Source organism: Musca vetustissima, unplaced genomic scaffold, assembly GCF_032173495.1.
Source record: "Musca vetustissima isolate MV318-11 ecotype Yass unplaced genomic scaffold, APGP_CSIRO_Mvet_v1 utg18620, whole genome shotgun sequence".
Classification (NCBI taxonomy): Eukaryota; Metazoa; Arthropoda; class Insecta; order Diptera; family Muscidae; genus Musca; species Musca vetustissima.
The window spans coordinates 16,027-33,142 of NW_026873238.1; the positions used below are offsets into that span (position 1 = coordinate 16,027).

Genomic DNA, 17,116 nt, shown 5'->3' on the forward strand with positions numbered 1-17,116 from the left:
TATTTTCATTAAAGTTTTTTTGCAAAAAGAAAGAACAACGACAAAACGAATATTTTACTGCCCAATCAGAAGAAAATGAGCCAATCGTTCGAGTTCACTGCGGACTTGGAAATAATGTGATGTGTCACCTTAAAGTCATTTCACATCATGAACATGCAACTGACGGCTGTGGCATGATGTCGGTCTGACTGCCTGTCTGTCTGTCCATCCATCCAACCATCGATTCAGATGATATCTTATTGAGATATTTATTGCTTTCAACAAAATGCATTACAGCAGCAACAACAACAGCGATAGGAAAAATTGCAGTAGCATGCTTAGAGTGGTGATGTGGGCGGAGGGTTGACTGCAGGGTAACTGCAACAATTACTAGATATTGGTTGCTGTTGCTACTGTTGTCGTTCTGAATGGGATTCTTGGTGTTGTTGTCATTGTTGGCTTCTGCAGTTGTTGTTGTTGTTGATATTGTTGCAGTCATTGTCAAATCACGATCAATCTATTTCGATTGGCTTTGGTGGCTGCTCCTTTAAGGTTGCCACAATCAATGTGGCCACGGTGCCATGAGGTGCCGATTATTTTAAGGGGCACTGAAATAGGGGGCCTTTTTCAAGCAAAACATATCAACACCACCTTAGGACAATCTATACAAACACACGTTCATCAGCATAGCCTGCCAACCAAGCAGTCAGCCAGCCACCGTTGGCCCACTGTGAGTGTGTTTGTGTATACCCTGTGTACACACAGACTAAATCCTTTAATGCATTACTAATTATTTACCTTTCATAAAGGATCAACACAGACACGATTTTCGGCTATTGGAATTGGTTGTCCCTGTTCTTATCAGATAAACAGAAAATAAATATGAAATAAAAAAATTAGAGCAGAGTGTTTGACCACTGTACGTGTATTTGATAAGAACAAAATAATGGAAAAGGATTAACACCTTAAATTTTTCTAATGAAAAACTGTTTTAGATAAAATTATCAAGAAAGGCAAATAAAAATTCAAATAAAGAGGTGATAACCAAAAAAAAAATTTTTTTAAGACGTGGATTTTTTAAAGAATATTTTTTCAAACATCTAAAGAAACGTGAATACCAAGAAACAGCTCTGATTGACTTTAACAAGGCTAAGTCCAGGTTTATCTTGGGTTTATCTATGTCCAGGTTGACAGGTACTAGAAATGAAAATATAGGGAACATACCAAAAAGTGGACCTATACCGACATTTCTATGTAAACTATAATACAAATTTCAGAAATTTTTAATGGATAAATATACCCTCAGCCTTATGGCTAATGAGGGTGTATACAATTTACACCGTGAAAATGTGCCTCATCGAAATATTGGTTCTAGACCCCATGTTTCCTTGGACCAAATCCATTCCGGAAAATTTACATTTCATCCAAACTTTGCCAATCTTATTATTTCTTCCAAACTTAGTTCAAATTCGAAGGTGGGGAATATCGGTCCACTCCTTCTGGTACCTTCCACACAGGGGCTAGGTTTAAATACGGGTTATAGTTCATTATCGAACCTTACATTCTAGTTTTTTATCTCGATATCCTCCACAGATGATATAGTTACAACAGAGTCTTAGAACCAAACCCAAAACGCGGAACAAATTGCATAACTATTTTAATATAAAAAAGGGGTTACATGGGGACTACCCCAAAAAGGGGTGCATATTAACAATTTTTTGTAGAGAAATTTGTTACCATATTCGACTACAAAATACCAAATTTCCGGGAATTCGGTTGAAAAACGTGCTCAAGAACCTCAAAATAGCGAAAATTGGGGGTACCCTTATATGGGGGCTACCGGAAAAAGTGGACCTATATTTATAATTTTTAGTGGGGAAATTTGGTACCCAATAAGAACCCAATGTACCAAATTTCAGCGAATTTGGTTGAAACCGCGCTACCCGAAAAAATTGACCTATATTTATAATTTTTAGTATAGAGATTTGCTACCCAATAAGAACTCAAAGTACCGAATTTCAGCGAATTCGGTGGAAAAATGCGATCAAACCCCCCAAATTACCTCAAAATTGGGGGTACCCTTATATGGGGTCTATCCGAAAATATGGACTCATATTTATAATTTTCAGTGGAAAGATTTGCTACCCAATAAGAACTCAATGTACCAAATTTCAGCGTATTCGGTTGAAAAACGCGCTCAAGAACCCCAAAATACCGAAAATGGGGGGGGGGTGCTGTTTTATGGGAGCTATGCCTAAACGTGGACCGATAAAGCCCATCTTCGAACTTGACCTGCCTGCAGATTAAAGACAAACCTATGCAAAATTTGAGCACCCTATCTCAATTCATTCAGAAGATAGCGTGATTACAACAGACGAACGGACGGACATACGGGCGGACATGGCTAGATCGTCTTAGAATTTTACACTGATCAAGAATATCCATACTTTATAGGAATGACAAAATTAATATACCCTCCATACTATGGTGGAGGGTATAAAAAATGGGTTGAGGCGTCGGGTTAGTTGCCCACACTAGGAATACCTCAACTACTATGAAAAAGCAAAGAAAAAGAAAACCAAATCCCCCTAATGACGACGACCCCCGCAAACGTATAAAGCACCACGATCTGCGAATCTGCACTTGAAATGTGCGCACGTTGTACAGAACAGGCGCAGTTTTCGCTTTGGCGGATGTACTCAAGAAGTACAAAGCCGATATTATTGCCTGAATAAAAGACCTCGTCTCTAGATTCAATCCTGTAGATGAGCGAACTGCCATAAACCGTATAAAAGTGAAGTTCTTCTACATCAGTCTCATTAGCGGCCATGCTCCGACCGAAGATAAAGACAAACAGACCAATGACATATTTTATGAGCGCCTAGAAACAGCATATGATCGTTGCCCTAGCCATGACATTAAAATTCGGCTAGGAGATTTTAATGCAAAAATCGGAATGGAAAATATTTTTGGTCCCACCGTCGGAAAAATCAGTCTCCATGAAGAAACATCCGACAGCGACATGAGGTTGATTGACTTTGCGGCAGCAAAAAACATGGTAGTTAGCAGTACCAGATTCAAGCATCTCGATATACACAAGGCCACCTAGACTTCTCCTGATTAAACAACGAGAAATCAAATTGATCATGTTGTGATAGACGGAAGACATTAATCCAGAATATTAGACGTTCGATCGTTCGGAGGAGGGTATATCGATTCCGACCACTACCTTGTAGCAGCCAAGGTTCGCACTCGTCTTAATGTAGCAGCAAAGGTGCGATTTAATGTAACACGGAAACTCGAAACTCCGCCCAACTTACCGACCTGCTTGACAAAAGCACTTCTTGTCCCGATAATAGTATAGAAGCAAAATGGCAAAGAATTGCCCACTGCCTACAAACTGCAGCAAAAACAACACTTGGGTACCAAAAACCACCATCAAGAAACCCATGGTACGATCAGGAGTGTCGTAATACTACTGACGTGAAAAACGCAGCGTATAGGGCAACCCTGTAGACACGTAACGTGATGGAGAACTATCGAGAGAAAAGGAGAGAGAAAAAACGTATTTTCAGAAAAAGAAGAAAGAACAAGAAAAACGCGAACGTGAGCGAATCGAGATGTACAGGAATCAGAATGAATTTCGGAAATTTTACCAACGAGTAAAACACCAAACTGAATGCTTTGGTCCAGGCACATCCTCCTGTAGAGATGAAGGAAACCTGGTGACAGATACAGACAGCGTGTTGAGGATCTAAATGGAGCATTTTGAAAGGCTTCTGGTATCAAATAGTTGCGGTGAAGAAGATACCCCTGAACCAATAAGAGATGACGGTATAGAATGTATACCACCTAGCCAAGATGAGGTCAATATAGCAATTAACCGGCTGAAGAACAATAAAGCAGCAGTAGCCGATGGGTTACCAGCCAAACTATTCAAAACTGGTGGTCAGATGCTGGATACGTGCATGCACCAGCTGATTAGTACAATTTGGCTAGAGGAATGCATGCCCAATGATTGGAACCTCAGCATCCTGTGTCTCGTGCACAAAAAAAGGAGGAATAAGTCTCCTTCCCATATAGAGGAAAAAGTCTCCTTCCCATCGCATATAAAGTGCTATCCAGTGTGCTGTGTGAACGACTGAAGCCAATGGTCAATGACATTATTGGACCATACCAATGGGGCTTAAGACATGGTAAATCCACCATTGACCAGATTTTCACTCTGCGCCAAATCCTGAAAAATACCGACGATAAAACACATCGACACATACCACCTATTCGTCGACTATAAAGCCGCATTCGCCAGCCCTATCCGTTCAGAGGTGTTTAAAGCCATGTCTACGTTCGGCATTCCTGCAAAATTAATACGGCTATGCAGGATTACTTTAAGTGGCACAAGGTCAGCAGTTAAAGTCGGAAAGGACCTATCGGGACCTTCAATACCGAACGAGGATTCAGACAAGGTGACAGTTTGTCGTGTGATTTTTTTAACATCCTGCTGGAAAAGGTCATACGAGACGCAAATGTGAACAGAAATGACACTCTGTACACCAAACAACACATGGTACTCGCCTACGCCTATGACATCGATCTAATGGGTCGAACATTACGAGCGGTAATAGCCACCATTTAACAAATTGAGAAGGAGTCTGCCAAAGTGGGTCTGGCAGTAAACGTCGAGAAGACCAAGCTGATGGTATCAACGCGCAAGACGTTCAGTGGACTCGGACAACTGTGGAACTTGAGAACTACAGCTTCGAGGTAGTTAAAGATTTTATATACCTTGGTACCGCCATAAATAAAACTAGTGACATCAGTTTTGAAATTCGGAGTGACTATGGTCTAAGTAAGCAGTTTGGAGACAAGACCAGGCAAACTTACACTTTACAAGACGCTGATACTACCAGTGGTGTTATATGGATCAGAAGCATGGGTACATGCGCAAGCAGATGAGACAGCTCTTGGGGTGGTGATCTGTGTCGTCGGTAAATATCGGCGTCGAATCAACCACGAGCTTTACAATTTGTACGCGGGCATTGACATAGTCAGTCGTATTGAGCTGCAGCGACTACGGCGGCTAGGACTTGTTGTGCGAATGAATGTAAATGCCCCAGCTCCAAAAGAATATAAAAGCAAGCCTACTGATGGTTCCCGTAGAAGGGGGATTAAATGGAAAGACCATGTAGAAACCAACATCTTGGAACGTTGTCTTTCAAATTCGAGGAGATGCGCACAAGACCGACGCGCTTGGAAATCTTTTTTAAGCTCGGCTTATGGAACAGCCGTTCTGTAACAAGCCAGCTAATCAAGAGGCGTGGATTTTTTAAAGAATATTTTTTCATGGACCAACAAAGGCGTGGATTTTTTAAAGAATATTTTTTCATGGACCAACAAAGGCGTGGATTTTTTAAAGAATATTTTTTCATGGACCAACAAAGGCGTGGATTTTTTAAAGAATATTTTTTCATGGACCAACAAAGGCGTGGATTTTTTAAAGAATATTTTTTCATGGACCAACAAAGGCGTGGATTTTTTAAAGAATATTTTTTCATGGACCAACAAAGGCGTGGATTTTTTAAAGAATATTTTTTCATGGACCAACAAAGGCGTGGATTTTTTAAAGAATATTTTTTCATGGACCAACAAAGGCGTGGATTTTTTAAAGAATATTTTTTCATGGACCAACAAAGGCGTGGATTTTTTAAAGAATATTTTTTCATGGACCAACAAAGGCGTGGATTTTTTAAAGAATATTTTTTCATGGACCAACAAAGGCGTGGATTTTTTAAAGAATATTTTTTCATGGACCAACAAAGGCGTGGATTTTTTAAAGAATATTTTTTCATGGACCAACAAAGGCGTGGATTTTTTAAAGAATATTTTTTCATGGACCAACAAAGGCGTGGATTTTTTAAAGAATATTTTTTCATGGACCAACAAAGGCGTGGATTTTTTAAAGAATATTTTTTCATGGACCAACAAAGGCGTGGATTTTTTAAAGAATATTTTTTCATGGACCAACAAAGGCGTGGATTTTTTAAAGAATATTTTTTCATGGACCAACAAAGGCGTGGATTTTTTAAAGAATATTTTTTCATGGACCAACAAAGGCGTGGATTTTTTAAAGAATATTTTTTCATGGACCAACAAAGGCGTGGATTTTTTAAAGAATATTTTTTCATGGACCAACAAAGGCGTGGATTTTTTAAAGAATATTTTTTCATGGACCAACAAAGGCGTGGATTTTTTAAAGAATATTTTTTCATGGACCAACAAAGGCGTGGATTTTTTAAAGAATATTTTTTCATGGACCAACAAAGGCGTGGATTTTTTAAAGAATATTTTTTCCAGGGACCAGCAAAGGCGTGGATTTTTTAAAGAATATTTTTTCCAGGGACCAGCAAAGGCGTGGATTTTTTAAAGAATATTTTTTCCAGGGACCAGCAAAGGCGTGGATTTTTTAAAGAATATTTTTTCCAGGGACCAGCAAAGGCGTGGATTTTTTAAAGAATATTTTTTCCAGGGACCAGCAAAGGCGTGGATTTTTTAAAGAATATTTTTTCAAGGACCTACTGAGGCGTGGATTTTTTAAAGAATATTTGTTTTCAAGCAACAAAATACCTATAAGGCCCCTAGGGTTACCTCCACTCCCCATTGCCTCTGAGCACAAAAACCCTGTGACTAAAACTATCGATCTTTTTAATCAAAATCCATTGTCACCTATTAGTTTGATCGTGGTGACATTTGAGTGACATCGTCATGCGACTGCAGTCGTATTTTATTTATTGTCTGTCGCATACCTGCAGTTATTTCGACAATCATCCAAGTCTTAGCCTCTTACCCAGCGATCTGTGATCGCCGGCAAAAGACGGCGTCAACCACATCGTCATAACATTACTGTTGTGGTTGTTGTTGCTGCTGGTCTATCGTCGGATTTTCGTCTAAGGTGTTTGAGAGTTTGGGAGACGAGATCATGTCCAGAGGTTGCAAAAGTCTGCTGCTGATGTGTCAATGGGAATAGAAATCAATTTTGTTGGGTTGAGGCGGGTGGTGTTGCTCTCACTCTCCTCGATTTTTTGTTGCTGTTTTATTGCTCTTTCTCGAGATAAAGGTATTTGTTGTTATGATCGTCGTAATTACACCTGAGTTGTGTCGTCGTGACTTTATTAAGTTGTGTCTCTTGTCGTTTCGGTTGGGAGGTTGGTTGGTGGGTTGGTTGGGTGTTTGGTTTGCCATAAATTCTCGCATTCGTATGATTCCTTGCTGGCGGTTTTGTGGTAACAACAACAATAATAATATTGATGGCAGTGATGTTGGTGACAATGAATATGTGACGGTGTGGCTCACTGTCTGGTTGGATTGGCTACCACCAATGTTGTGGATTGTTGGCGCTGTTGTAGTTGGAGATGATGATGGTATGTTTGGTTTTTTTAGAAATGATATCATAAAGTGGCTCAGTTCTGCTGGCTGCTTAGATTCTTTGTTACCTTACACCGCTGTGGTTTTTGTACGAGGGGGAGGAGGGGTGTTGGCTTTTTTCTTCATTCGTTTATCCATTTCATGGAGGAGAGAATTGTTTGGCTGTTTTGTCAATTCCAGTGGAAAGAAAAAAAATATTATGGCCTGCAATTAATCATGATTTGTTGTGTATCGACTACAAAGACTATGACTATGGTGAATAAAAGGAGTTCGAGGTAACAACAACAATCGCATCGTTGTCGAGTACATTGAGTTGTTGCAACAACATTGAAAAATCATGTAACATATCACACAAATTGTGGTTCAATAAATAAATATATACATACATATATATTTATATCCATATTAAGTGTCTGTCCGTACTTTGAATGAACCTCCCGACTGTCCGTCCTAGCTAAGAGTATGTCACAGTAGCCTTTGTATATTCCACCATTTGTATGCCATTTATTTGAAAATCGATTGGTTTGTTAGAAAGTAACTCTGCTGAAATTTTAAGAAAATTTGCCCAGGACCTCATAATATGTTTTCAAGGACTATGGGAGTCCTGGATTTTTTAAAGAATATTTTTCAAGAATTATAAGAGGCGTGGATTTTTTAAAGAATACTTTTCATGGATTATAAGAGGCGTGGATTTTTAAAGAATATGTTTTAAGGACTATGAGAGCCCTGGATTTTTTAAGAATTTTTTCAAGGACTATGAGAGGCGTGGATTTTTAAAGAATATTTTTTTTTTCAAGGACTCACAGAGGCGTGGATTTACTAAAGAATATTTTTCAAGGGCCAACTGAGGCGTGGATTTATTAAAGAATATGTTTTCAAGGACTCACAGAGGCGTGGATTTCTTAACGAATATTTTTTCAAGGACTCACAGAGGCGTGGATTTCTTAAAGAATATTTTTTCAAGGACTCACAGAGGCGTGGATTTCTTAAAGAATATTTTTTCAAGGACTCACAGAGGCGTGGATTTATTAAAAAATATTTTTTCAAGGATCAACAAAGGCGTGGATTTTTTAAAGAATATTTTTTCAAGGATCAACAAAGGCGTGGATTTATTAAAGAATATTTTTTTAAGGACTCACAGAGGCGTGGATTTATTAAAGAATATTTTTTTAAGGACTCACAGAGGCGTGGATTTATTAAAGAATATTTTTTTAAGGACTCACAGAGGCGTGGATTTATTAAAGAATATTTTTTAAGGACTCACAGAGGCGTGGATTTATTAAAGAATATTTTTTAAGGACTCACAGAGGCGTGGATTTATTAAAGAATATTTTTTTAGGAATATTTTTTCAGGGACCAACAAAAGTGTGGATGCTTTAAAGAATATTTTTCAAAGGCGTGCATTTTTTACTTCCTTACTTACTAAGCTGGCTTGTTACAGAACGGTTGTCCATAAGCCGAGCTTTAAAAAAATTCCCAATCGCGTCGGTCTTGTGCGCATCTCCTCCAATTTGAAAGACCACGTTCCAAGATGTTGTTTTCTACTTGGTCTTTCCATCTGATTCGTGGCCTTCCCCTTTTACGGGAACCATCAGTAGGCTCGCTTTTATATTCCTTTGGAGCTGGGGCATTCTCATTCATTCGCACAACATGGCCTAGCCATCGTAATCGCTGCAGCTCAATACGACTGACTATGTCGATGTCCGCGTATAAATTGTAAAGCCCGTGGTTAATTCGACGCCGATATTCACCGTCGACATAGATCGGCCAGTAGATCTTTCGGAGAATTTTTCTTTCTAACACCCCAAGAGCTGTCTCATCTGTTTGCGCAAGTTCCCATGCTTCAGATCCACATAAAAGCATGGGTAGTATCAGCGTCTTGTAAAGTGTGATTTTGGTCTGGCGGGAGGTGGCCTTATTTCTAAACTGATTACTTAGACTATAGTAGCATCTGTTGGCCACCACAATCCTTCTCCGAATTTCAAAACTGATGTCATTCGTTTTATTTATGGCGGTACCAAGGTATATAAAATCTTTAACTACCTCGAAGCTGTAGTTCTCAAGTTCCACAGTTGGTCCGAGTCTACTGGACGTCTTGCGCGTTGATACCATCAGCTTGGTCTTCTCGCCGTTTACTGCCAGACCCACTTTGACAGACTCTTTCTCAATTTGTTAAATGGTGGGTGTTACAGCTCGTGTTCGACTTATTATGTCGATGTCATCGGCGTAGGCGAGTAACATGTTTTGTTTGGTGTACAGAGTGTCATTTCTGTTCACCTTTGCATCTCGTATGACCTTTTCCAGCAGGATGTTAAAAAATCACACGACAAACTGTCACCTTGTCTGAATCCTCGTTCGGTATTGAAGGGCTCCGATAGGTCCCTTCCGACTTTAACTGCTGACCTTGTGCCACTTAAAGTTATTCTGCACAGCCGAATTAGACATGGCTTTAAATACCTCTGAACGGATAGGGCTGTCAAATGCGGCTTTATAGTCGACGAATAGGTGGAATGTGTCGATGTGTTTTTCATGGGTCTTTTCCAGGATTTGGCGCAGTGTGAAAATCTGGTCAATGGTGGATTTGCCTGGTCTGAAGCCGCATTGGTATGGTCCAATGATGTCATTGACCATTGGCTTCAATCGTTAACACAGCGCACTGGATAGCACTTTATATGCGACGGGTAGGAGACGTATTCCTCTATAGTTGGCACATATCGTCTTGTCTCCTTTTTGTGCACAGGACACAGGATGCTGAGGTTCCAATCATTGGTCATACATTCCTCTAGCCAAATTGTACTAATCAGCTGGTGCATGCTCCTGACCAGCATCTGTCCACCAATCTCGAATAGTTCGGTTGGTAACCTATCGGATCCAGTTGCTTATTGTTCTTGAGCCGTTTAGTTGCTTTTATGACCTCATCTTGGCTAGGTGGTATACCATCATTTCTTATTGGTTCTGGGGTATCTTCTTCACCACCACTATTTGATACCTAAATGCTCCTTCCAGATCCTCAACATGCTGTCTGTATCTGTCAACAGGTTTCCTTCTTCATCTCTACAGGAGGATGTGCCTGCACCAAAGCCTTCGGTTTGGTGTTTTACGTTGGTAGAATTTTTGGACTTAATTCTGACTCCTGTATATATCGATTTGCTCACGTTCACGTTTTTCTTGTTCTTTCTTCTTTTTCTGAAAATACGTTTATCCTCTCTCCTTTTCTCCCAAAAATTCTCCATCGCACTACGTGTTGCTACTGTCTGCAGGGTTGCCCTATACGCTGCGTTTTTCATATCGGTAGCATTACGACACTCCTGATCGTACCATGGGTTTCTTGATGGTGGTTTTTGGTATCCAAGTGTTGTTTTTGCTGCAGTTTATAGGGAGTGGGCAATTATTTGCCATTGTGATTCTATACTATTATCGGGACAAGAAGTGCTTTCTTCAAGCAGATGGGTAAGTTGATCGGAGTAGGCGTCTGCTATCTGTTGTGTTTGCAGCTTTTCGACATCGAGTTTTCGTGCTGTGTTAGATCGCACATTTGCTGCTACATTAAGACGAGTGTGAACCTTGGCTGCTACAAGTTAGTGGTCCGAATCGCTATTCGCTCCTCGGATCAATCGATCACTGGATGAATGCCTTCCGTATATCATAACATGATCGATTTGATTTCTCGGGAGAAATCCAGGTGGCCTTGTGTATATCGAGATGCTTGAATGTGTTGCTGCTAACTACCATGTTTATTACTGCCGCAAAGTCAATCAACCTCATGCCATTGTCGGATGTTTCTTCATGAAGGCTGAATGGGCGATGGGGCCAAAGATATTTTCCCTTCCGATTTTTGCATTAAAATCTCCTAGCAGAATTTTAATTTCATGGCCAGGGCAACGATCATATGCTGTTTCTAGGCGCTCATGAAATATGTCTTTGGTCTGCTCATCTTTGTCTTCGGTCGGAGTGTGGACACAAATGAGACTGATGTAGAAGAGCTTGGCTTTTATACGGATTAAAGCAATTCGCTCATCTTCTGGAGTGAATCTGAAGGCAAGGTATTTTTTCTCCTATTAACCATAAATCTGCAGCCAAATTTATGTCTCGTTTCATGGCAGCTATAATACAGGGCGTAATCGTCTGATATACTAACCCCTGCCCCTTTCCATCGCATTTCCTGTAGGACAATAATATCGACTTTGTACTTCTTGAGTACATCCGCCAAAGTGAAAACTGCGCCTGTTCTGTACAACGTGCGCATATTCCAACTGCAGATTCGCAGTTCGTGGTCCTTTATACGTTCGCGGGGGTCGTCATCATTAAGGGGATTTGGTTTTCTTTTTCTTGTTTTTATACCCTTCACCACACTGTGGTACAGGGTATTATGTCTTTGTGCATATGTTTGTAACAGGCAAAAGGAAACGAGATAGACACATGGTTCCTTTTGAGAATATGCATAGAATCACTTTCTAAGTCGATTTATGCATGTCCGTCCGTCCGTCCGTCTGTCCGTCTGTCTGTCTGTCCATGTTAAATTGTAAACAAAGTACAGGTCGCATTTATGATCCGAATTGAATGAAATTTGGTATAGGTCACTTATTCGGCCCAAGGACGAACCCTATTGAAATTGGGAAAAATCGGTTCAGATTTAGATATAGCTCCCATATATATATTTAACCGATTTAATGTAAACGGCCCCTATATATCTTTCGATTTGCACGAAATTTGGTACAGCTTAATCATTTAGGTCTAGAATGATGTCTGCCAAGTTTCGTGAAAATCGGTCCAGATTTAGATATAGCTCCCATATATAGTTTCGTCCGATTTCATGTATATGGTGCCCCAAAGTTCCTATATATCTTTTGATTTGCACGAAATTTGGTATAACGTACTGAATTAAGCCTAGAGTGATGTCTGCCAAGTTTGGAGAAAATCGGTCCAGATTTAGATATAGCTCCCATATATAGTTTCGTCCGATTTCATGTAAAAGGTGCCCCAAAGTCCCTATATACCTTTCGATTTGCGCGAAATTTGGCATAACGTACTGAATTGAGCTTAGAATGATGTCTAACAAGTTTGGAGAAAATCGGTCCAGATTTAGATTTAGCTCCCATATATAGTTTCGTACGCTTTCATGTAAATGGTGCCCCAAAGTCCGTATATATCTTTTGATTTGCACGAAATTTGGCATAACGTACTGAATCAAGCCTAGAGTGATGTCTGCCAAGTTTGGAGAAAATCGGTCCAGATTTAGATATAGCTCCCATATATAGTTTCGTCCGATTTCATGTAAATGGTGCCTCAAAGTCCCTATATAACTTTCGATTTGCACGAAATTTGGCATAACGTACTGAATTAAGCCTAGAGTGATGTCTGCCAAGTTTGGAGAAAATCGGTCCAAATTTAGATATAGCTCCCATATATAGTTTCGTCCGATTTCATGTAAATGGTGCCTCAAAGTCCCTATATAACTTTCGATTTGCACGAAATTTGGCATAACGTACTGAATTGAGCCTGGAATGATGTCTACCAAGTTTCGAGAAAATCGGTCCAGATTTAGATATAGCTCCCATATATAGTTTCGTACGATTTCATGTAAATGGTGCCCCAAAGTCCCTATATATATTTTGATTTGCACGAAATTTGGCATAACGTACTGAATTAAGCCTAGAGTAATGTCTGCCAAGTTTGGAGAAAATCGGTCCAGATTTAGATATAGCTCCCATATATAGTTTCGTCCGATTTCATGTAAATGGTGCCTCAAAGTCCCTATATAACTTTCGATTTGCGCGAAATTTGGCATAACGCACTGAATTGAGCCTAGAATGATGTCTACCAAGTTTCGAGAAAATCGGCCCAGATTTGGATATAGCTCTCACATATAGTTTCGTACGATTTCATGTAAATGGTGCCCCAAAGTCCCTATATAACTTTCGATTTGCACGAAATTTGTCATAACGTACTGAATTGAGCCTAAAATGATGCTAAGTTTCGTGAAAATCGGTCCAGATTTAGATATAGCTCCCTTTTATTATAGATTGATTTTAAGTAATTGACGTACTAAGGAACCAATAGAAACAAAACGTTCTGAAATTAGTATAACCTAACCTGTGACAAGTTTGTTTGAAATCGCTTAATATTTGGATAGAGCTTCCATATATATTTTCGACCGATTTCAAGTAAATTGGGCATCAGACTCCTCATGTTAGTCAGATTGACATCAAATTGTGCACAACGCACAAAATTGAGCATACAATTACGTAGTTGCGTTTTCTAGAAGTACAGACATAGCCCAACGGACTTATTTATATTTGTTTGAAGTCGATTAACATACTTTATGGATAGATCTAGGTAGATTCACATTTAGATAAATATTACTTTTTTTCATCCAATTACATGTTAATAGTCCTGTTTAATATACCCATAGTGGTGAAGGGTATCATATAGTCGGCCCCGTCCGACTTTACTACTTTCCTTACTGGTTTTTAAGCTCGGCTTATGAAACAATCGTTTTGTAACAAGCCAGCTAAGTAAGTATATCTAAATCTGAACCGATAAATCGACTTAGAAAGTGATTCTAAGCATATGGGAATCTCTGAAAAAGTGTTTTTAAAAAATCCACGCCTCAGTGGTTGCTGAAAAAGTATTTTTAAAAAATCTACGTCCTTGAAAAAGTATTTCTAAAAAAATCCACGCCTCCGTAGGTCCTTGAAAAAGTATTTCTAAAAAAATCCACGCCTCCGTAGGTCCTTGAAAAAGTATTTCTAAAAAATCCACGCCTCTGTAGGTCCTTGAAAAGTATTTCTAAAAAAATCCACGCCTCTGTATGTCCTTGAAAAAGTATTTTTCAAAAAATCCATGCCTCTGTAGGTCCTTGAAAAAGTATTTCTAAAAAAATCAACGCCTCTGTAGGTCCTTGAAAAAATATTTTTTAGAAAATCCACGTCCGTGTAGGTCCTTGAAAAATTATTTTTAAAAAATCCACGCCTCTGTAGGTCCTTGAAAAAATATTTTTAAAAAAATCCACGCCTCTGTAGGACCTTGAAAAATTATTTTTAAAAAAATCCACGCCTCTGTAGGTCCTTGAAAAAATATTTTTAAAAAATCCACGCCTCTGCACGTCCTTGAAAAAGTATTTGTAAAAAAATCCACGCCTCTGTAGGTCCTTGAAAAAGTATTTTTAAAAAATCCACGCCTCTGTAGGTCCTTGAAAAAGTATTTCTGAAAAAATCCACGTCCCTGTAGGTCCTTGAAAAATTATTTTTAAAAAAATCCACGCCTCTGTTGTCCCTTGAAAAAAGTATTTTTATTTTTTTATTTAAATATTTTGGAAATTTTTTTTTTTTAGTTATTTTTTTTTTGCTTTCTTGTGCCTTTCCTTTTCCCTTTCCCTTTCCCATTTTCTTTTTTTTTGTTAATAAAACAAATTTTTATTTAAATTTTTTAAGAAATATATATTTTTTTCAAGTTTTTGATTTTGTTTCTTTTATTTAAATATTAAAACATAATTATTAAAAATAATAATAATAAAAATAAAATTAAAAAAAAAAAAATAATACAAAAAAATTAAAAAAATATTATAATAAAAATTATAAACTAAACACAAAACTAAGGGAGAATTGTACAAATGTGTTGGGTGGGTGTGTGTGTTTGTGTGTGAGGTGGTATGTGTGTCTAAGATGGGCGGGTGCAATGATCTGTGTGAACGAGTGTTAAGAAGTTGTGATAACTAAATGGTAAATGAAAAATAATTAAAAATTATTATTTAAAAAAAAATAATATAATAAAAACTATATATTACAATTATGAAATAATAAAAATAAAAATTTATTTTTATTAAGGTCTTCCTAAACTTCGTCACACAAATTTATAGGAAAAAATAATTATAATTATATTAATTACCAAAAAGGGGGTGTGGGCTGGGTGTGTGTATGTGTATGTGGGGTACTGGGAAATTTAATACAATTTGTTGTTTTGTTTTTTTTGTTTTTGTTTTTATAATGTAATGAAATAGCTTCTGTGTGTTTGTGGTTTTTAAGGGGGAGGGCTGTTGTTATTATAAAAAAAAATTATTTGTATAAATAAAAAAATATACATTTTATTTTCTCTTTTATTTTTTTGTTTGTTTTGCAAAATTTCTTCAAAAAAATTACATTTGTTTTGTAAAATAAAAAGAAATGTTATTGAAAGAAAAAAAAATTATATATATTATTTCATTAAATTATATTTTTAAAATATAATTATGAAATAATGTGTGTGTGTGTTTTTGTTTTTTTTTTTTTTTTTTGGAAAAATTTAACAACAATAATAATTATGTTTATATATTTATATATATAAATATGTATGGTATTTTTTTATGTATGTATAAACTATATTTTTATATATAGAAAAATGTTTGATATGATTTTTTGATTTTTGTTTTTTTAAATATGATATATATAAAGGAATTATGTGTGTATGTATGTATGGTTGTGTATGTGATATAATGTGGTGATTTGTGGATTAGTAAAAGAAATATAACACAAAAAATATTTATATATTTCTATATTTTTCGATTATTGAAGTTCTTGAGTGTATGGGGGGGAGTTGGGGGGAGCATTAAGTAAAATATTGAATTGTTTTTGTTTTGTTTGTTCATTAAATAATAATAATATGTAGGTATGTATGTATTTATGTATAACTCTTAAGCCTTACAAACTAAAGTTGCCATTCAGTCAATCAGTCGAAACTTTTGGGATGTGTTTCTATAAATATTTTTTTTTTAAATTTTTCACTTGAAAAAATATTAATTTTTCTTCTTAATTCTTTTTTCTTTCTTCTCAAAATTTTAAGAGAATTCTTTTTTTCGAAAATAATTATAGAAGAAAAATTAATATTTTTTTAAATTATTATCTACTGCACTGGTTTTTTTTTTTAAGTGTACTCTCGTTTAAATTTGTTTTTTTTTGTAGTTTCTTTTCTTTTTGTTTTTTTATAATACATATATAAGCTTTGTTTTCTTTCCTCTTCTAAAAAAACAACAATTTAAAAAAATATTCTAATTTTTTTCTGTGTAATTTCTAGGTGTTTTTCTTCAAACAGATTTCTGTCAGTGTAGTTGGTTGGTTGGCTTGGTTTTTTTATGTTCAGTGAAATGTAAAAACAATATTTCTCAACAAAATCTAAGAACACTGTTCCTAATTCTTTGCAGTAAGGTCACAGCCCTCACGCTCTCTCTCTCTGTCTCTCGATTTTCTTTTTTCACTCTCTCAGGTTGGCATTCTCATGTTTTGGTTATTGTCTTTACATTTCACTTCAAAATTATTGTGGTTCTGTTGTTTGTTTTGTTTTTTACATCCTCTCTCTCTTCATTTCATTTCTCTGACACACTCTCTCTCAGCCTCTCTTTTAACAAGAAATAAAAGTAGTTTTCCAAAAAAAGAGCTTTTCTTTTTTTTCATTGTTGTGGTGGTGTGGAGTGGTTGGAGAGTTGCGGAATTCAGCTGCTAACAGCGCCTTGGCGTTTGCTTTGCTGCTGTTGTTGCTGCTGATCGGTTCTTCGGTGATGTCTTCGTGGCCGTTTGCACTGGGCCGAACAACACTCATCCAGGGGGGCTGGTTCCGAACCCGGCTTTTCAAAGATTTTACGTTTCGATGAGCTGCGGGCCTGTTGGCAGGTGGAACGTGAGCAACGCTTGCGATCACAATTGACCTTGGAGTCCTAAAAAGAAGACAAATTTTCAATTAGTTT

The 17,116-nt window shown here is 37.4% G+C and overlaps 1 protein-coding gene across 1 annotated transcript in view; it reads right to left on the reverse strand.

The window, feature by feature from the left end:
- Window positions 1–16,864: 16,864 nt before the first annotated feature.
- The window catches only part of LOC133323552 (dorsal-ventral patterning protein Sog), a 41,499-nt gene continuing 41,247 nt past the window's right edge, over window positions 16,865–17,116 (reverse strand). Inside the window, exon 6 of the mRNA XM_061532470.1 lies at window positions 16,865–17,086. Coding sequence (XP_061388454.1) covers window positions 16,865–17,086 — 222 coding nt within the window. The remainder of the gene's footprint in view (window positions 17,087–17,116) is intronic.